Raw genomic sequence first — 21,159 nt, 5'->3', positions numbered from 1 at the left:
CAGTAGGTGTTTGGTCAGAGAGGCCTCTGAGGTCCCCCAAAACAATAGGGACTACTGCCATTGCTGTTGGATGCCCACCAGGACTAGACATTAAGAACCTATTGCTCAGGCTGGGGAGGTGGCTTAGCAGTTAAGGTAGTTGCCTGCAAATCCTAAGGACCCATGTTCGACTCTCCAGGTCCCATGTAAGCCAGACTCACAAAGTGACACATGCTTCTGGAGTTCAATTGCAGTGGCTGGAGGCCCTGGCACACCAATATTCTCTCTCTCTCTCTATCCCATTAAAAATAAAAAAGGCCAGTCTGTTGGGCTTGCCTCAAAAAAAAAAAAAAGAGAGAGAGAGAGAGAGAGACAGAGAGAGAAAGAACCTATTGCTAGGGCTGGAAGGATGGCTTAGCAGTTAAGGTGTTTGCTTACAAAACCAATGGACCCAGGTTTGATTCCCCAGGACCCACGTTATTCAGATGCACAAGGTGGTGCATGCATCTGGAGTTCGTTTACAGTGGCTGGAGACCCTGGTGCACCCATTCTCTCAGTCTCTCTCAAATAAATAAATGAAAATTTAAAAACAAAGAAATAATCTAGCGGGTGGGGGGGTGGAGAGATGTCTCAGTGGTTAGAAGCACTTGCCTGAAAGGCCTGAGGGCCTAGGTTCAATTCCCCAGCACACACACAAAGCCATATGCGCAAAGTGGTGCGTGCATCTGGAGTTTGTTTGCAGTGGCAGGAAACCCTAGCATACCCATTCTTTCTCTCTCCCTTCCTCTCTCTCTCTCTCTCTCTCTCTCTCAATGCTCTCTCTCTTTCTGTGTCATAAATAAATAAATAATTTTTTTTAAATTCTGCCTTCTGGGAACTTGGTATCCAGTTCCTCTGGGTCCTACACAAATAAATATTTCCCCAGTTTCACCTCTTCTTGTACCACTACTGTGACCTTCTCCAAACTCCCTGGTTATTTGTGATGAACAGTTTTTCCAAGATAGGGTGTCCCTGTATTACCCAGGCTTTGCTTCTAATAGTTAGAGTCTACCTCCTGGGCCTGAGTAGTCCTTCTGTCTCAGCTTCCCACCTCACTGGGCCTGCAGCTATGGACCTCTGTGCCCAGTTTGATTGTTTTTTAAATCAACTTACTGTCTGGTATGAATATATTTACTTTATTTTAAGGATATTTATTAATTAATTAATTATAAGCAGAGAGAGAATTGGCATGCCAGGGCCTCTACTTCTAGCCACTGCAAAGGAACTCCAGACGCATGCACCACTTTGTGCATCTGGCTTTACGTGGGTACTAGGGAATTGAACCAGGGTCATTAGGCTTTGCCAGCAAGTGCCTTAACCTCAGAGCCATCTCTTGAGCCCTATATTTATTTTAAAACCAAAGTGCCATAAGTCTCACTTGTCACAGACAGAAAGTAACTCTGCGAATCAAAGGCTGAGGAGGTGACTCAGTAGTTGAAGGTGCTTGCTAGGCAAAGCCTGCCAGCCCAGGGTTCGATTCCCCAGTACCCACATAAAGCCAGGTGCACTTAAGTGGCACATGAGTTTAGAGTTCATTTTCAGTGGCAAGAGGCCCTGGTGCACCCATACCTCTCTCTCTGTCTCTCTCCATCTTACTTTCTCTCAAATGAAAACATTTTTAATCATACACACACACAAACACACACACACATATATATATACACATTTGAGAGAGAGAGAGAAAGAATGGGTGTGCCAAGACCTCTAGCCACTGCAAACAAATTCCAGATACATGTGCCACCTTTTGCATCTGGTTTTACATGGGTACTAGGGAATCAAACCCAGTTCCTTAAGCTTTGCAGGCAAGCTCCTTAACCACTGAGCCATCTCTCCAATCCAAAAATATTATTTTTCAAAACACACCAATTTTTTTTTCAGTGCTGAGGACCAAACCCAGGACCTTAGCAAAATTCCCAACCTCTCAAAACATGGTGAAAGCAAAGAACACTTATTAATGTGGCAAGATGTGTCTAGAAAAGGCTCTTGGGTAAAGTTGGTCCTCTCTCTGCAGGGAAAACAAGGCAGGAGATGCAGCACAGTAGCAAGCCATAGGAGGTAAGGAGGGTGGGAGAAAGAAGGGTCCCCCAAGGATGTCATCTCTCCTGAAGTCAGAAGGTTGAAAGAGATGAAAAAGGGAACACATGCTGGTTCTGTCATGCTGGGGAGGGTTTCTGGAGGGTCACCACACACCCATGGGAACCCTGCTCCTTACCACAAAGCTGGAGATGGAACTCCCTCCAAGCCACTTTAGCCTGTGATGCACTGTGGCAATGGGGCGGGCCGGAGGGGAAGTCGGGAGACTGTCGGGGCCCCCCTGCCCTTGAGGGTAGGCACTTTGCTTTGTCCCAGAACAGAAACCATTACTCACCCACCGGCAGATCTTCAGGCAACTTCACTGCCACAAAATTGGCTGGGAACTGTGGGGGCCTATTGGCTGCCACTGTGGGGACACAGAGTGGAAGAACATCTGGATATTCTGCCAAGCTCCAGCTGTTTCCCTGGGGACCATCTCTTGTCCTTATAGCCAGCCTTTAGCCTGACCCACCCTCCTGCAACTAGATTTCCTTCTAGGCTGCCCAGGGCCTGCCCAGCGATGCATGCCATGCAAGCTGGGTGCTCACCAAACAGGGTTGCCCCTCCCTCCCAACCTTCAGGATGCTGCTGGGGGTCCCCAGTTTAATGCTGCTCTTGTAGAAGAAGAAAACACCCACCAGACACCAAGAAGGCAGGAAGCAGGATGCAGAGTGGCCACAGGCGCACCATCGCTGAGGACCCTAAGAAACAAGTATCAGAAAGAGGTGCCTGGACCCAGGCTACCCTGCTTTTGTCAGAGACCCACTTGACTGGATCAAACCCAAAACCACCAACCACCTTCACTCAGTAGCTCTCCATCAGGGTTCATCACCCTCTGCTCGTTTTCCACAAGGAAGCCCGTGGGGTGGGTGGGACATCTGGAACTACACTTGACACTCACTGTGTGCCAAGCACTGCTCCAAACATCTTAGATGTGTAACCCCCTTACTCTTGCAGGCACAAAGGGGTTAGTTGCTAAGTAACCTGATACTGAGATACACACGCTTACTTAGAGGTCACACAGAGAACAAGACAAGACCACACTGTTTTGTTTTGTTTTGTTTGGATGCAGGGTCTTATTATGGCCCAGGCTGACCTGAAACTCACTCTGTAGACCCAGGCTGGCCTCTAACTCACTGCAATCCTCCTACCTCTTGCCTCCCCAGTGCTGGGATTAAAGGCGTGTGCCACCACACCCAGCAAGACCACACCTTCAACATAGATCTTCGGGTCCAGAATTCATGACCTCAGTTCTACCTTGCCTAGCTTAAGTGTCCTCATTAACCTCTGTGGGCCTTGGGTTTGTTGGTGGGAATCGTGTTAACCTGTTCACCATGGGATTTAGAGTGAAGCCTAAACAGTGCCAAACTCACAATAAGCACATAATAAATGTTAGCTGTTATTTCTATTTCTCCATTCCTAACCCCTAATGCTAACCCTAAACCATAACACTAGCCCTATGTGAGCCACAAACACTAACCCCTAACCAATGATCCTAAACCTAACCCTCACCTTAATTCCTAACCTAAACCCTAATCCTAACCCTAACCCCTAACCCAAACCTTAACCTTAACCCTTAACCTAACCCTCCCCCTCACCCCTAACCCCAACTGTAATACTCAACCTAACCCCTACCCCAAACCCTAACCCAAATCCTAACCCTAACCCTCAACCTAACCCTCACCCTAGCCCCTAACCCTAACCTTGTCATGCATTGGTCACCTCACAGCCTCTGTCTCACTCAACATCCCCTTAACAGCCAGAGAGTCTGGCTTCAGCCTGGCTCCCACCATTTTGTTTTATTTTGATTTTTCAAGGTAGGGTCTCACTCTAGCCCAGGTTGACCTGGATTTCACTCTGTATTCTCAGGGTGTCCTCAAACTCATGGTGATCCTCCTACCTCTGCCTCTGAAGTGCTTTGATTAAAGGTGGGCTTTTGTTTTAATTCAGATTGATCTTGCCTCAGTTTTCCCCAATCTATGGGCACCAGGAAGAGTGGTTGTTTTAAATATATGGTGACATGCATGGGCCACTTTGTGCATCTGTCTCCACGTAGGTGTTGGGGAATCAAACCCAGGTTGTTGAGCTTTACTGGCTAGCACCTTTAACCGCTGAGCCATCTCTCCAGTCCTTAAATAGATATTTGTTGTTATCCATAACCCACTATGTGTCAAATCTTATTCCCAGCCCTTGGAGATTCACCACTGAGCACACAGGGAGGAGCTCACAGGGTTGACGGCTGCACAACCGGTTACTGCTTAACTGCTGTGAAGAAGAGAACTTGGACATCATTGAGAAAGCCAAGGGTGGTGGCTCACACCTTTAATCCAGCACTTGGGAGATTGATGTACAAGGATCATGGTGAACTGGGCTACAGTAAGACATTGACTTTAAAAAGTGGGGAGAAGGGCTGGAGAGATGGCTTAGCGGTTAAGCGCTTGCCTGTGAAGCCTAAGGACCCCGGTTCGAGGCTCGGTTCCCCAGGTCCCACGTTAGCCAGATGCACAAGGGGGGCGCACACGTCTGGAGTTCGTTTGCAGAGGCTGGAAGCCCTGGCGCGCCCATTCTCTCTCTCTCTCCCTCTATCTGTCTTTCTCTCTGTGTCTATCGCTCTCAAATAAATAAATAAATAAATAAATTTTTAAAAAAAAAGGGGGGAGGAGAAGACTTCTGGTTAAGATGGTGGCATAGGAACCACACCAAAGCAGCCTAGGGGAGAAAAAGCAAAAAAAAAAAAAAAAAAAAAAAAAAAACCATCAAATACACTCTTCTACTAAAAAGTGAGGTGTATAAGAAAATAAAACAGCAGCAGAGAAATAGGAGAGATCCAGAGCATCCAGAGCCCACATAAGCCAGCAGAAGTGGCTCCAGCAGTGGCGGCACCAGGTCCACGGGGCCACAGCCGCCAGACTCGGTTTGAGCTGCAGGAAAAGCCAGGTGAGGGGATTTTCCACTCACACCAGAGCTCTTCCCAAACTCAAGAAATGTGGAGAACCGCAGTGAACAACAGAGGACCAGATCACGAGGTAGAGAATCACATGGACCAGCGAGAGAACCAGAGCCACCATCGACAGCCCCCCCCACCCCCCAACTGCCAGTGCAAGCGCCAGCAAGCACCAGAGACCAGCAGAAGTGGTCCAGAGACCCAGCCAGCCTACTTGAACCCACAGTGCACCAAAGAGGGACCCAAGCAGGAACGCAGCATAACTGAGAACAAAATCATCCCAAAACGTAACTGGTATTACACCAGTTCAGTACCCACCAAATAAGCCTGGTATATAGGCCTGGAAGTGCTAATTGCACCTTCCATATCAGGATAAATTATATGTTAAAGATGGATGGTCAGATTTGCCATTCTTAAATAAACTATATTTTGGGCTTGTTATTTGTTGTTTCTTGATTTATAGTGGCTTTGTTTCCTCTTCTGTTGTACATTAGGAAAGGGTCTCACTTGGTCACAAGCTGACTCGGAACCCTCAACAGACCAGAAATCTTAACCTCTTTGTTGTCAGGATTAAGTGTGTAGGGTACCACACACCCCAAGGGACAGTTAGAGGATCTGGTTGTCATAATACCTGCTCTTGCATAACTACTCTGTACTGTTTTTCATTGATTATGTACATTGTTTAGTTAAATTTTAGAATCTGCCTGTATTTTGTTCCACTCAACCTACTTGAATACTCTCACAACAGGCAAACCCAACACCTAGGGTCACTTTGTAGATACTCTGAGAGTCTTGAGAGCCACACCTACCACCTTAAGCTCCTACCCTGAACATATATAACATCAGATTGATTGATACATCTAATAATATTGCAGCTAACTAGAAAATCCTAGCATTAAATTAATCCAACATGCAAAAAATATATACATTATAACATAAGAAACACCAAATATCAAGGCAGTATAAATCCACCAAAAAGTATTAATGCTTCAAAAATTACCTCCAGCGAGAATGAGTTAGAAGAAATGCCTGAGAAAGATTTCAAAAGAATGATTGTAAATATGCTCAAAGAAGTCAAAAAAGAAATCAAATCAATGAAAGAGGAAATCAAAGGAATCAAAGAAGACATAGGACACCAATTTAATGAAATAAAGAGGTCAATACAAGAGATAAAAAAGGAAATAGAAATAATAAAGAAAAACCAGTCAGAATTACTAGCAATGAAGAACACAGTTAATGAAATAAAAAACTCTGTAGAAAATCTCATCAGTAGAAAGGATGAAGGAGAGGACAGAATATCTAAGCTAGAAGACCAGGTGGCAGATCTAATACAGTCCAACAAAGAGAAAGACAAACTAATAGGAAAGTATGAATGGGAATTTCAAGATATTTGGGACACTATGAAAAGATCAAACATAAGAATTCAGGGTATAGTAGAAGGAGAAGAATTTCACTCCAAAGGCATAGTAGGTGTCTTCAACAAAATCATAGAAGAAAACTTCCCCCATATTGAGAAAGAGGTGCCAATGCAGATACAGGAATCCATTAGAACACCAACCAGACAAAACCTGGAAAGAACCTCTCCTTGCCATATTATAATCAAACTACCAAACACACAAACAAAAGAAAAAATATTGAAAGCAGTTACAGAGAAAAATCAAGTTACCTACAAAGGCAAGCCCATCAGGATCACAGCAGATTATTCAACACAAACTTTAAAAGTCAGAAGGTCTTGGAGTGATGTATTACCAAATTCTAAAAGACAACTGTCAACCAAGGTTACTTTATTCTGCAAAGCTATCCATTCAAATAGATGGAGAAATAAGGACATTCCACGACAAAAGCAGGCTAAAGGAATATTTGAAGACAGAACCAGCTCTACAGAAAATTCTTGGAAGAATCCTCCATGCTGAAGAGAAAGAAAAGCACACATATTAGGAACCCAGAAAAAACAAACTATACGCACATACTAGCTAACACAAAAGAGCAAAGTAAAACCGGAAGAACTACAAAAAAATGGCAAAAATAAATACACACCTTTCAATAATATCTCTTAATATCAAAGGCCTCAATGCCCCAACCAAAAGACATAGGTTTACAGAGTGGATTAAACAGCAGGATCCTTCAATTTGTTGCCTCAAAGAAACTCACCTTTCTACAAAGGACGGACGCTATCTTAGGGTGAAAGGTTGGAAAAGGTGTTTCAAGCAAATGGGTCTAGAAAACAAATAGGGGTTGATATCCTAATATCTGACAAGGTAGACTTCAGTCCAACATTAGTTAAGAAAGATCAGGACGGTCATTTTATATTGATTAAAGGCACACTCCAACAGGGCTCCCAAGTTCATCAAACAAACACTATTAGATCTAAGGTCCCAGATAACACCAAACACAGTGGTAGTGGGTGACTTCAGCACCCCACTCTCATCGATAGACAGGTTATCCAGGAAAAAATAAACAAGAGGCATCTGGATTAAATGAGGTCATAGAAGAAATGGACCTAACAGATATATACAGGACATTTTATCCAAATGCTACAGAATATACAATCTATTCAGCAGCACATGGAACATTCTCTAAATTAGACCACATATTAGGACACGAAGCAAATCTTAACAAATACAGAAAAATTGAAATAATTCTTTGCATTCTGTCTGATTACAATGGAATCAAACTATGAATCAATAGCAAGAAAAGCTATAGAGCATACACAAAATCATGGAAACTAAACATTACAGTACTAAATGATGAATGGGTCAATGAAGAAATCAAGGCAGAAATCAAAAAATTCATAGAGTCAAACAATAATGAGAACACAACATACCAAAACCTTTGGGACACAATGAAGGCAGTCCTAAGAGGGAAGTTTATACCTTTAAGTGCCTCTATTAAGAAATTAGAAAGGTCGCGAGTGAACGACCTAATGCTTCACCTTAAAGCCTTGAAAAAGAAGAACAAGGCAAACCAAAAATCAGTAGACAGGAGGAAATAATAAAGAGTAGGGCAGAAATTAATGAAATAGAAACAACAACAAAAAATCAATGAAGCAAAGAGTTGGTTCTTTGAAAGGATAAACAAGATTGATAAACCCTTAGCAAATCTGACCAAAAGAAAGAGAGAAGAGACACAAATTAATAAAATCGGAGATGAAAAAGGTAACATCACAGGCTGGAGAGATGGCTTAGTGGTTAAGCGCTTGCCTGTGAAGCCTAAGGACCCTGGTTCGAGGCTCGGTTCCCCAGGTCCCATGTTAGCCAGATGCACAAGGGGGCGCATGCATCTAGAGTTCGTTTGCAGAGGCTGGAAGCCCTAGCGCGCCCATTCTCTCTCTCTCCCTCTATCTGTCTTTCTCTCTGTGTCTGTCGCTCTCAAATAAATAAATAAATAATTTTTTTTTAAAAAAGGGAACATCACAACAGATTCCAGAGAAATTCAAAAAATCATTGGGACATACTATAAAAGCATATACTCCACAAAGTATGAAAATCTGAAAGAAATGGATGATTTCCTTGATTTATATGACCTACCTAAATTAAATCAAAATGAGATTAATCACTTAAATAGACCTATAACAAACATGGAGATCCAAGCAGTTATCAATAATCTCCCAACTAAAAAAAGCCCAGGCCCAGATGGATTCACTGTTGAATTTTACCAGACCTTTAAGGAAGAACTAACAGCATTGTTTCTTAAGCTTTCCCAGGAAATAGAACAAGAAGGAATTCTACCAAACTCCTTTTATGAGGCCAGCATCACCCTGATACCAAAACCAGGCAAAGATAGAACAAAAAAAGAAAATTACAGACAAATCTTCCTCATGAACATAGATGCAAAAATTCTCAACAAAATATTGGCAAACAGAATACAAGAGTATATCAGAAAGATCATTCACCCTGACCAATTAGGCTTTATCCCAGAGATGCAGGGATGGTTCAATATACACAAATCTAAAAGAAAAAAATAAAGAAAAAAACCAAAAAAAAAAAAAATACACAAATCTATAAATGTAATACATTATATAAATGGGTTGAAGGACAAAAATCACATTATCATCTCATTAGACGCAGAGAAAGCATTTGACAAAAATCCAACATCCCTTCATGATAAAAGTCCTACAGAGACTGGGAATAGAAGGAACATATCTCAATATAATAAAGGCTATTTATGACAAGCCTACAGCCAACATATTACTAAATGGGGAAAAACTAGAAGCTTTTCCACTAAAATCAGGAACAAGACAAGGGTGTCCACTGTCCCCACTTTTATTTAACATAGTTTTGGAAGTCTTAGCCATAGCAATAAGGCAAGAGACACACATAAAAGGGATACAAATTGGAAGGGAAGAGATCAAGTTATCATTATTTGCAGATGACATGATTCTATACATAAAGGACCCTAAAGACTCTACTAGCAAACTGTTAGAGCTGATAAAAACCTACAGCCATGTAGCAGGATACAAAATAAATACACAGAAATCAGTAGCCTTCATACATGCTAACAACAAACACACAGAGGATGAAATCAGAGAATCACTCCCATTCACAATTGCATCAAAAAAAAACGTACCTTGGAATAAACCTAACCAAGGAAGTAAAGAGTCTCTACAATGAGAACTTTAAAACACTCAAGCGAGAAATTGCAGAAGACACTAGAAAGTGGAGAAACATCCCTTGTTCCTGGATTGGAAGAATCAATATTGTGAAAATGGCAATCTTACCAAAAGCAATCTACACATTTAATGCAATCCCTATCAAAATTCCAAAGGCATTCTTCATGGAAATAGAAAAAACAATCCAAAAATTCATTTGGAATCACAAAAAAACCTCGAATATCTAAAATAATACTGAGCAACAAAAATAAGGCTGGTGGTATCACCATACCTGATTTTAACCTATACTACAGAGCCATAGTAACAAAAACAGCATGGTACTGGCACAAAGACAGACATGTAGATCAGTGGAACAAAATAGAGGACCCAGATGTAAGCCCAGGTAGCTATAGCCACCTGATATTTGATAAAAATGCCAAAAATACTCATTGGAGAAAAGAAAGCCTCTTCAGCAAATGGTTTTGGGAAAACTAGATATATATCTGCAGAAGGATGAAAATAGATTCTTCTCTCTTGCCATGCACAAGAATTAAGTCCAAATGGATTAAAAAACCTTAACATCAGACCTGAAACTCTGAAAGTGCTAGAGGAAAAAGTAGGGGAAACCCTTCAACATATTGGTCTTGGCAAAGACTTTCTGAATACAACCCCAAATGCTCAGGCAACAAAACCACAGATTAATCACTGGGACCTCATGAAATTACAAAGATTTTGCACTGCAAAGGACACAGTGAAAAAAGCAAAGAGGCAACCTACAGAATGGGAAAAAAATCTTCACCAGCTATACATCTGATAGAGGATTAATATCTAGGATATACAAAGAACTCAAAAAGTTAAATAATAAGGAATCAAATAAGCCAATCAAAAAATGGGCTATGGAGCTAAATAGAGAGTTCTCAAAGGAAGAAATACGAATGGCATATAAACATCTAAAAATTGTTCTATGTCACTAGTCATCAAGGAAATGCAGATTAAAACTACATTGAGATTCCATCTCACTCCTGTCAGATTGGCCACCATCATGAAAACAAATGATCATAAATGTTGGCGGGGATGTGGAAAAAGAGGAACCCTTCTACACTGCTGGTGGGAATGCAATCTGGTCCAGCCATTGTGGAAATCAGTGTGGAGGTTCCTCAAACAGCTAAAGAATGATCTACCATATGACCCAGCTACAGCACTCCTAGGCATATATCCAAAGGACTCATCTCATTTCCTTAGAAGTACATGCTCAACCATGCTTATTGCTGCTCAATTTATAATAGCTGGGAAATGGAACCAGCCTAGATGTCCCTCAACTGATGAATGGATAATGAAGATGTAGCCCATTTATACAATGGAGTTCTACTCAGCAGTAAAGAAAAATGAAGTTATGAAATTTGCAGAAAAATGGATGGATCTGGAAAGGATTATACTAAGTGAGTTAACCCAGGTCCAGAAAGCCAAGCGCCACATGTTCTCCCTCATATGTGGATCCTAGCTACAGATGATTGGGCTTCTGCATGAGAAGGAAAATAGTTAGTAGCAGAGGCCAGTAAGTTAAAAAGGAGATACAAAGGGAAGAGAAAGGAAGGGAGGAGGGTACTTAATAGGTTGGTATTGTATACATGTAAGTACAATGATTGAGATGGGGAGGTAACATGATGGAGAATGGTGTGGGGGGGAGGGTATTACCATGGGATTTTTTTTCTAATCATGGAAAATGTTAATAAAAATTAAATAAAAAATATAAATATAAATATAAAAAACAAAAAAGAGATAATGAAAAAATAAAATGAAATTAAAAAAAACAAAAAAATATTTTTTTTTTTATTTATTTGAGAGAGAGAGAAGCAGAAAGAGAGATAGAGAGAGAAAGAGAGAGGGCAGGTCAGGGCCTCCAGCCACTGCAAACAAATTCCAGACACATGTGCCACCTTGTGCATCTGGCTTAAGTGAGTCCTGGGGAATTGAACCTAGATCCTTTGGCTTTGCAGGCAAGCACCTTAACTGCTAACTCATCTCTCCAGCTCTCTTTTAAAAAAAATTTTTAAATATTTTATTTATTTATTTGAGAGAGAGAGAGCATGTGAGAGAATGGGCACACCAGGGCCTCTAGCCACTGCAAATGAACTCCAGACACATGCGCCGTCTTGTGCATCTGGCTTATTTGGGTACTGGGGAATCGAACCTGTGTCCTTAGGCTTCACAGTCAAGTGCCTTAGCCACTAAGCCATCTCTCCAGCCCTCTTTTTTCTCTCTGTTGGAAGCAAGGCCATGGCACATTAGGTATACAGCTGGCAGGCACATGAGGCAGATTCAGTACCATTAGAAAGTTTCTATCAGTCCACCTCCCAAGGATCTCCCTCTTTCCTGTCCTCTACCCAGATTTTTAGGGTAAAGGGAGCCAGCAGGGAAGAGCTATTTGCTGCGACTGGCACTTTGCACCCATTATCACCAGTTCTAAGTATTGAATAGGGGAAAGAGGCACTGCCCAGTCAGTAATGGGTTTAGAATCCAAAGCCACGTGATCTGTCCTCTTTCAAGCTGGGCATGATGGTGTGTACCTTTAATCCCAGCTACTTGGAGTGTAAGGCAGTAGGACATGGAATTCAAGCCCAGCCTGGCAAACTGGGAAGATTATATCTCAAAGTAGCATCTTGAAACGACACTGGAGGGCTAGACAGATGGTTTAGTGTTTGAGGTGCAAAGGACCAGGTTTGATTCCCCAGGATGCACAAGGTGGTACATGTGTCTGGAGTTCATTTGCAGCAGCTGGAGGCCCTGGAGCACCTATTCTCTCTCTCTCTCAAATGAATAAATAAAAATATTTAAAAAATGGCCAGGCGTGGTGGTGCACGCCTTTAATCCCAGCACTTGGGAGGCAAAGGTAGGAGGATTGCTGTGAGTTCGAGGCCACCCTGAGACTACCTAGTGAATTCCAGGTCAGCCTGAGCTAGAGTGAGACCCTACCTCGGAAAAACCAAAAAAAAAAAAAAAAAAAAAAAAAGACAGTGGATGATGATCAGTGTAGAAAACTTTCCTAGCACAGAACTCTTGAGTTCCGTACTTAGCACTAGAAGAAGAAAAATCTGGGTTCTCTCTCTCTTTTCTACGCTTTTTTTTTTTTTCCTTTCGTGACGTGCCATGTACTCCTGTAAGACACACAGAGCCCTCAAACATGTGAGGTTGAGAAAGAACAGACCAAACTGTTCTGGACCTCTACCTACAGCCCCCATGAAAACTCACTGTTCATTGACGTTTCCCCCACCTTCCCGCCCATTCTCATGCCAGGAGGGTTTCTAGAACCTTCTGCCTTCCACTCAGCAAAGAGGATGACTCCAATTACATGAGCCCACGCATCTGCCCTAACGCTGGTCACTACCCCTTAAAGGGGATCAGCAGCTCCTTTGCCCAGAAAGGGCCTTTGAGCCTCAGGGTAATGAAGGCTTCTGCCCAGCACCCCAAAGCAGCAGCTGCCTGACACTTGTCCTGGTGTTCTTTCTGGTCCTCTCTCCAGTACTGCCGGGGCTGATCCTGGGCTTCATGCAGTCTTGTCCCCTGCTTGTCACAGTGACTGCACAAGCATTCTCGTTGATCAGAATGAGTTCAAAGTTCTGCAATTCACAGCCTCAGCCCCTGATTCTGTCACTTAAGGAAAATGCGCTGTGAGTTAATGGTGGCACCAGGTGAGCTACTCCATCTCACTGGCCACAGTCACTCCCAAGCTCAAGCCTCCCATTGGCTGCAGGTTCTGCCCTCTGAGGCTCCCATTGGCTGCAAGTTCTGCCCTCTGAGGCTCCCATTGGCTGCAGGTTCTGCTCTCTGAGGCTCCATTGGCTGCAGGTTCTGCTCTTGTCTTTAAGGCGAAGTCCTGGGGTCTGGGGCTTGCTTTCCACATAGAGTTCTCTCCTCTGCCCCCACCCCACCTGTGGCCCAGGCCCATGGAATGTTCCAGACCGCAGCACACACTCGTGCATTCTAATTCCCCAGGATTTGCATGTTCCGTCCCTTCTGCCCTAAAGGCCCTCTTGTGTCTTTTGCACTTGTGAAAATTCTATGAAAGGGTCTTTTGAAGCTCAGGTCAATGCTGGAACCTCTGGGCCCTAATCAGGAGCTGGCCAGTGCAGGGCTTAAGGGAAAGAGAAGTGAATGGAAGTGCTCATGAGGTGAGCCTGGGGGAGGAGAGGACGACTCAGCAATATTCAGCGGATCCATTCGCTGGGTACCCTTTTCTGCTATAGGGGAATCACAAGCCAACCTTGGATCTACAGCAAGGCACAGCCAGGCTCCAGCCCCCAGGCACTGTGCACCTGACTCGGTTTGCTTTTCTAAGAGACAGGACTTGGGCCTGAAAACACCACCTCTAGCCAGCCGTCAGGAGGCAGGAGTATGAGGAGTTCTAGGTTAGCCTGGACTACAGAACAAGACCCTGTCAGGGTAAGTCAGAGACAGAAATTACCCACATCCTAAAAACACACTGTCCTTGTTCCCAAGCTCTTCCCATTCCTCTTTCCTTGCTATTAAAAATTGTTTGTGGGGCTGGAGGGATGGCTTAGCGGTTAAGGCGTTTGCCTACAAAGCCAAAGGACCCAGGTTGGATTCCCCAGAACCCACGTTAGCCAGATGCACAAGGGGGGCACATGCTTCTGGAGTTTGCTTGCAGGGGCTGGAGGCCCTGGTGCGCCCATATTCTCTCTCTCTCTCTTTCTCTCTCTCTCTCTCCCTCTCTCTATCTATCTATCTCTCTCTCTCTCTCCCTTTCTCTGTCAAATAAATTAATTAATTAAGATAAATTATTTTAAAAAATTGTCTGTGGGCCAGGCGTGGTGGCACACGCCTTTAATCCCAGCTCTTGGGAGGCAGAGGTAGGAGGATCGGCGAGAGTTCAAGGCCACTCTGGGACTACATAGTGAATTCCAGGTCAGCCTGGGCTAGAGTGAGACACTACCTTGAAAAAACAAAAAACAAACAAACAACAACAACAACAACAAAGCCTAATGACCAGGGTTTGATTCCTGTAAAGCGAGATGCACAAAGGGATGCATGCATGTAGAGTTCATTTTTAGCAGCTGGAGGCCCTGGCATGCCCATTCTCTCTGTCTCTCAAATAAATTATTAAAGAAAATTGTTGGGGGGGGGTACAGTGTGGTGGCACATGCTTTAATCCCAGCATTTAGGAGGTAGAGGTAGGAGGATCACTGTGAGTTCAAGGCCACCCTGAGACTACATAGTGAGTTCCAGATCAGCCTGGGGTGAAGTGAAACCCTACCTTGAAAAAACAAGAATAAATAAGAGATGACAGACATACCAATTACCCTGGTCTGACCATCACATACCATGTGTGTATGGAAATGTTACACTGTTCATCATAAATGCATACAATTGAGGGAGGGTATTACCATGGGATATTTTTTATAATCATGGAAGTTGTTAATAAAAATTTGAAAAATAAATAAATGCATACAATTACCATGTGTCAATTGAAATTTAATACATGCACATACACACTATATGTATATATATATGTATATATATATGTATATGTGTGTAGACAAATACATGTACATAAAGTGTCGAAGGATTAAAAAAAGAGGAGGAAGCCGTGCGTTGTGGCGCACGCCTTTAATCCCAGCACTCGGGAGGCAGAGGTAGGAGGATCACTGTGAGTTTGAGGCCACCCTGAGATTACATAGTGAATTCCAGGTCAGCCTGGGCTAGAGCAAGACCCTACCTCAAAAAAAAAAAAAAAAAAAAAAGAAGAAGAAGAAGAAAAAGAGGAGGAACACTCAGGGCTCATGAGCCACCACACCCAGGCTGTCCTCCTGCCCTACCTGGCCCGCCAAGTGTGGCTCCTCAGGCTCCACAGGGAGGAGGCTTTGGCCACAGCTCAAAACAGTCTGGGATACAAAGAGCTTCTAGATTTTGAGCCACTGTGAGTGAGGACCCTAGGCCTATTCTCAGGGCTCCTGGGAGAGCCACCGTGGGAGGCTCAGTCAGTCCTCCTCCAGCCATCGGCAGCTCTCCACACCCTTTCACTTCCGCTTTCTTCTGTTTCCTTCCTACAGCTGTTCTCCAGGTTAGAATTATTGTTCAGATCCTGTCATTGGGGAAAATGGATGCTTGGCAGCGCTCAGAAAGGGATGACCGAGAGCAATGAGTGGATACTGATAAAGGCCCTGGGTGAGGATGGCCCCATGCCACTGATCCCACAGGGACCATCCCTTCACCCGCCAGCCCAGCAGGTATGCCTGGGTACAAGGACGTAAGACTTAGGGACGCTGAGTTCCCTGTGGCCGGCAAGGGTGCCCCAACCCCCAGGCTGCTTCAGCTGAGAGACAGGTATGGAGTCACATGACCTTAGGTTTACATCCCAGCATTTCACCAGCCCCAAGAAAACCTTTCCCCTCTCTGAGCCTCAGTTTCCCTGCTGAGAAACTGGGGCAAGATTAAAGCCATGTCCTGTTTTGGTCAGAAGGTTCTTAATGTTGAAACCTAGCCTTGTGCTAACCAGCAAATGTGTCCTGCCTGAGAGATGAGGTCTGTCCAGACTCTCAGATGGGTCTCCATACTGTCTACCAGGGACTGAGCCAGGGCTAGGACCAGCATGGTTAGTCCTACCTGAGGTGATACTGGACAAGTAAGATCAGGTTGGGAGAGCCATGTCCAGGCTCCCTGAGCTTCTAAGGCAGATGGACGGCCTCTAACCCTCACGGCCTCTAGGTTCTGGCCACTATGAGCATCATTTCCACTCTTCAGATGTGGAAGCCGAGGCCCAGAAGCAGTCAGAGTGGACCAGCCTTCCCCAGTAAGCCACAGGGTCTGGGGCCGGGCCTCAGCCCCCTGCCTTCACGCTCTGCCTCCTGAGAAAGGAGTCTTTCTTCCCCCATCCTGAGAAAACTCAGTCGCTCCAAGTTCCCCTAGAATTTTGGAGGACAGGCCAGGGAGTCACCAGGGCCCTTGGGAGTAGGTCCTAGACCCTCTTATTCCAGAAGAAACTGAAACCTCACAGCTTGCTACTACTCAATCCCAGTTTTGCCCAACCCATTGCCACAGCTAGCTCTGTCCTCCAGTGTCCCCTCCCAGATGCCAGGGAGTGAGATTAAAAGATCCCCCCCCCATAAGCTTGTCTGGGTCCCAGGGCCCACAGCTTACCCCTGGCCAGGTGACCCCCAGCCACTGCCGCAGCTGAGCTGGGTGGCCTCTAGCTGAACCCCAGAAGGGGTGCCGAGGTGGTGATGGACACCCACGGGCACAGGTGGGCACTGTCTGGAGCTAGCAGCAGCCCAGCTCGCAGACTTTGGCACCATCTCCGCCTCCCCTGAGCAATCATTAACCCTGCAGAAAACACACCTCCCAGGATGGGGCCGACTCCTCAGGAAGCACTGGGCTCAGGGATCTTGGGACTGGAGGCAGCCGCCCAGCCCAGAGGACAAGGGAACAAGACCTCACCCTGCTGCGGCCTGGAGGTGGGGAGGGTGACCATCAGAGGTCAAGGTGGGGATCTTCTGTCCCCTTTCTGCTGCAAGTCTTCAGTCACAGAGGTCAGAGGAGGTGCATGGGGTCAAGTCAGAAAAGGGAACTTGTAAAATAGTGTTAACAGTCAGGCATCAAGGCTGAGGGCCAACCCAAGACTGGTACAGAATGAGGGCACCCTGGAGTTTGGACAAGGCCCTCCCAGCCTGATGATACCTGTCCCCTCCATTCAGGTCCTCATGGGGACTTCATCCACCCAGACTGGTTTGTTTTATTTAATTATTTATTTGTTTTTTCGAGGTAGGGTCTCACTCTAGTCCAGGCTGACCCGGAAGTCATTATGTGGTCTCAGGGTAGCCTTGAACTCATGGTGATCCTCCCACCTCTGCCTCCCGAGTGCTGGGATTACAGGTGTGTGTCACCCTACCCGGCCCAGGCTGGTTTTAATACTATCCTCCCAGTGGGACCCGGGCCCCCAAGTCCATCTCATCCAGTCTCAAGGCTCAGCCACTCTATGTTGGCCCAGGGGGAAAGGGGCCCTTAGCAGATCACCAGCCTGTGTCTGCCTCTTTCTAGCTGAGTGACTGGGGAAGCTGGCTGTCCCTCAGAGCAGCACTGCTTCCATGTGGCCCTGGACCCCCGGTCCTGTGGCGTCTGTGTTCAGGGAGCCCCAGATCCACCAAGGGAGCTCATGATGCACAGGGGTCCTGGGAAAGGCCAAGAGGAGGTGGATGGAGTCAACTGCAGTTATTAAGTACCTCCCGTGGGTTTCACATCACACTCAAAGCTGCCTGACCGGAAGGGAGCCAACAGAATCACTCCACAGAGGCAGAGCCTGAACGCGTGACGAGGGCAGGAACCTAGCTTGCCTCCCCAGAGCAAAGGGCTGAGCTGGGACCCGCATCGGGCATCCTACACACGATACACGACACACAGAAAGCAGAGGGAGAGGCCACATTGGCCCTCCTCCTCACCTGGCATCTCTTGTTTCCCTGGTGGGGGATCCTCTTAGACACACACACACACACACACACACACACACACACACACGGCAGTCCCTTCACTCTAGATGCAACACCAACCTTCCAGTTTGCCCACCCAGTAGTTCTTCCCAAGGTAACAGTCCCCTAGTTTTCCTTTGGGGAATCTCCACACACCATTCTCCCACACCACTCCATGCTAAGGATGTGGCCTAGGCCTGGACACTCAGATCCTGGGCCACAACTGTTGGACCAGGTTGAGTATATGACCAAAGTTGGACCAATAAAGAAAACAATGGAGGGGGCTGGAGAGATTGCTCAATGGTTAAGGCACTTGCTTGCAAAGCCTCTCAGGCCAGGTTCAATTCCCCAGCACCTACATAAAGCCAGATGTGCAAAGTGGTGGGTGAGTCTGGAGTTTGTTCATTTACAGTGGTAAAAGGCCTGGGCACACTCTTGTTCACTTTTTCTGTCTGCCTCGTTATCTCTGTCTCTCTCAAATAAAATATTTTAACTGGGCGTGGTGGCTCACACCTTTAATCCCAGCACTCAGGAGACAGAATTAAGAGGATCACTGTGAGTTCGAGGCCACCCTGAGTCTACATAGTGAATTCCAGGTCAGCCTGAGCTACAGCAAGACCCTACCTGTTGCAGTCCGGTTCACATTGCTGGTAGGAATCACCCAACAAAGAGCAGCTTCTGGGAAAAAGAGATTTATTTTGGCTTACAGGCTCAAGGGGAAGCTCCACAATGGCAGGGGGAAATGATGGCATGAGCAGAGGGTGGATACCACCCCCTGGCCAACATAAGGTGTACCACAGCAACAGGAGGGTGTGCCAAACACTGGCAAGGGGAAACTGGCTATCAAGCCCATAAGCCTGCCCCCAATAATACACTCCCTTCAGGAGGCATTAATTCCCAAATATTCATCAGCTGGGGACCTAGCATTCACAACACCTAAGTTTATGGGGGACACTTGAATCAAACCACCACACTACCTCAAAAAGAAAAAATTAAGTGGCTGGAGAGATGGCTTAGCTGTTAAGGTGTTTGCCTGTGAAGGCTAAGGATCCAGGTTTGACTCTCCAGATCCCATGTAAGCCAAACACACAAGATGATATAAGCACACACATACACACAAGGTGGCACACACGTCTAGTTTGATTGCAGTGGCTGGAGGGCCCAGTGCACCAACTCTCCTTCACACACACATACACACAAAATAAATAAATAAATAAATAAAAATAAAATTTTAAAAAGGAGCCTTTAATCCCAGCATTTGGGAGGCAGAGGTAGGAGGATTGCTGTGAGTTTGAGGACAGCCTGGAACTACAGAGTAAATTCTAGGTCAGCTTGGACTACAGCAAGACGCTACCTCAAAAACCCAAAAATTTTATCTGGGTGTGGTGGCACATGCCTTAAATCCCAGCACTTGGGAGGCAGAGGTAGAAGAATCGTCATGAGTTCAAGGCCACCCCTGAGAGGACATAATGAATTCCAGGATAGGCTGGCTAGAGTGAAACCCTACTTAAAAAAAAAAAAAAAAAGAAAAGAAAAAAGAGGAAATCTAGGCTTGAATAGAATACACAAAATAGCTGTCCTGAAGTTCTAGGTAAAAGAAGTGCTCCACAAGAATTAAGTCCAAATGGATTAAAGACCTTAACATCAGACCTGAAACTCTGAAAGTGCTAGAGGAAAAAGTAGGGGAAACCCTTCAACATATTGGTCTTGGCAAAGACTTTCTGAATACAACCCCAATTGCTCAGGCAATAAAAGCACAGATTAATCACTGGGACCTCATGAAATTACAAAGATTTTGCACTGCAAAGGACACAGTGAAAAAAGCAAAGAGGCAACCTACAGAATGGGAAAATATCTTCACCAGCTATACATCTGATAGAGGATTAATATCTAGGATATACAAAGAACTCAAAAAGTTAAATAATAAGGAATCAAATAAGCCAATCAAAAACTGGGCTATGGAGCTAAATAGAGCATTCTCAAAGGAAGAAATACAAATGGCATATAAGCATCTAAAAAATGTTCTACGTCACTAGTCATCAGTGAAATGCAGATTAAAACTACATTGAGATTCCATCTCACTCCTGTCAGATTGGCCACCATCATGCAAACAAATGATCATAAATGTTGGCGGGGATGTGGAAAAAGAGGAACCCTTCTACACTGCTGGTGGGAATGCAATCTGGTCCAGCCATTGTGGAAATCAGTGTGGAGGTTCCTCAAACAGCTAAAGAATGATCTACCATATGACCCAGCTACAGCACTCCTAAGCATATATCCAAAGGACTCATCTCATTTCCTTAGAAGTACATGCTCAACCATGTTTATTGCTGCTCAATTTATAATATCTGGGAAATGGAACCAGCCTAGATGTCCCTCAACTGATGAGTGGATTATGAAGATGTGGCACATTTATACAATGGAGTTCTACTCAGCGGTAAAGAAAAATGAAGTTATGAAATTTGCAGAAAAATGGATGGATCTGGAAAGGATTATACTAAGTGAGGTAACCCAGGCCCAGAAAGCCAAGCACCACATGTTCTCCCTCATATGTGGATCCTAGCTACAGATGATTGGGCTTCTGCGTGAGAAGGAAAATACTTAGTAGCAGAGGCCAGTAAGTTAAAAAGGAGATATAAAGGGAAGAGAAAGGAAGGGAGGAGGGTACTTAATAGGTTGGTATTGTATATATGTAAGTAGAATGATTGAGATGTGGGGGTAATGTGATGGAGAATGGAATTTCAAAGGGAAAAGTGCTTGGGGGGGGAGAGTATTACCATGGGATATTTTTTCTAATTATGGAAAATGTTAATAAAAATTGTGAAAAGATAAAAAAAGAAAATAAATTTAAATTAAAAAAAAAAAAGAAGTGCTCCATGAATCATGTTTATGTGGCTCCTGGCTGTCAATGCAAAAAGGGATATAGGACCCATCTGTGTAAAATCTTATGTCTGGGCTGAGAAGGTAGGTTAGTTAGTAAAGTGCTTGTCTTGCAAACGTGAAAAACCAAGTTCAATCCCCAGAACCCATGTCAACATTCCAGGCCTGGTGGCACACAC

General features: G+C 44.7%; 1 protein-coding gene across 2 annotated transcripts in view; it reads right to left on the bottom strand.

The window, feature by feature from the left end:
* The window catches only part of Cdhr2 (cadherin related family member 2), a 57,264-nt gene extending 40,349 nt beyond the window's left edge, over positions 1–16,915 (bottom strand). For both annotated transcript variants that reach the window (XM_045153323.1, XM_045153324.1), the window contains exons 1-3: positions 16,779–16,915; positions 2,730–2,792; positions 2,387–2,458 (exon numbers count right to left, since the gene is read on the bottom strand). In XM_045153323.1, the coding sequence (XP_045009258.1) occupies positions 2,387–2,458; positions 2,730–2,781 (124 nt within the window). In that variant the 5' untranslated portion in view covers positions 2,782–2,792; positions 16,779–16,915. The remainder of the gene's footprint in view (positions 1–2,386; positions 2,459–2,729; positions 2,793–16,778) is intronic.
* Positions 16,916–21,159: the final 4,244 nt, after the last annotated feature.

This window comes from Jaculus jaculus, chromosome 6 (genome assembly GCF_020740685.1).
Source record: "Jaculus jaculus isolate mJacJac1 chromosome 6, mJacJac1.mat.Y.cur, whole genome shotgun sequence".
Lineage (NCBI taxonomy): Eukaryota > Metazoa > Chordata > Mammalia > Rodentia > Dipodidae > Jaculus > Jaculus jaculus.
Note: the sequence above shows the minus strand (reverse complement) of the source record. Positions and strands in the feature narration are given on the sequence as shown.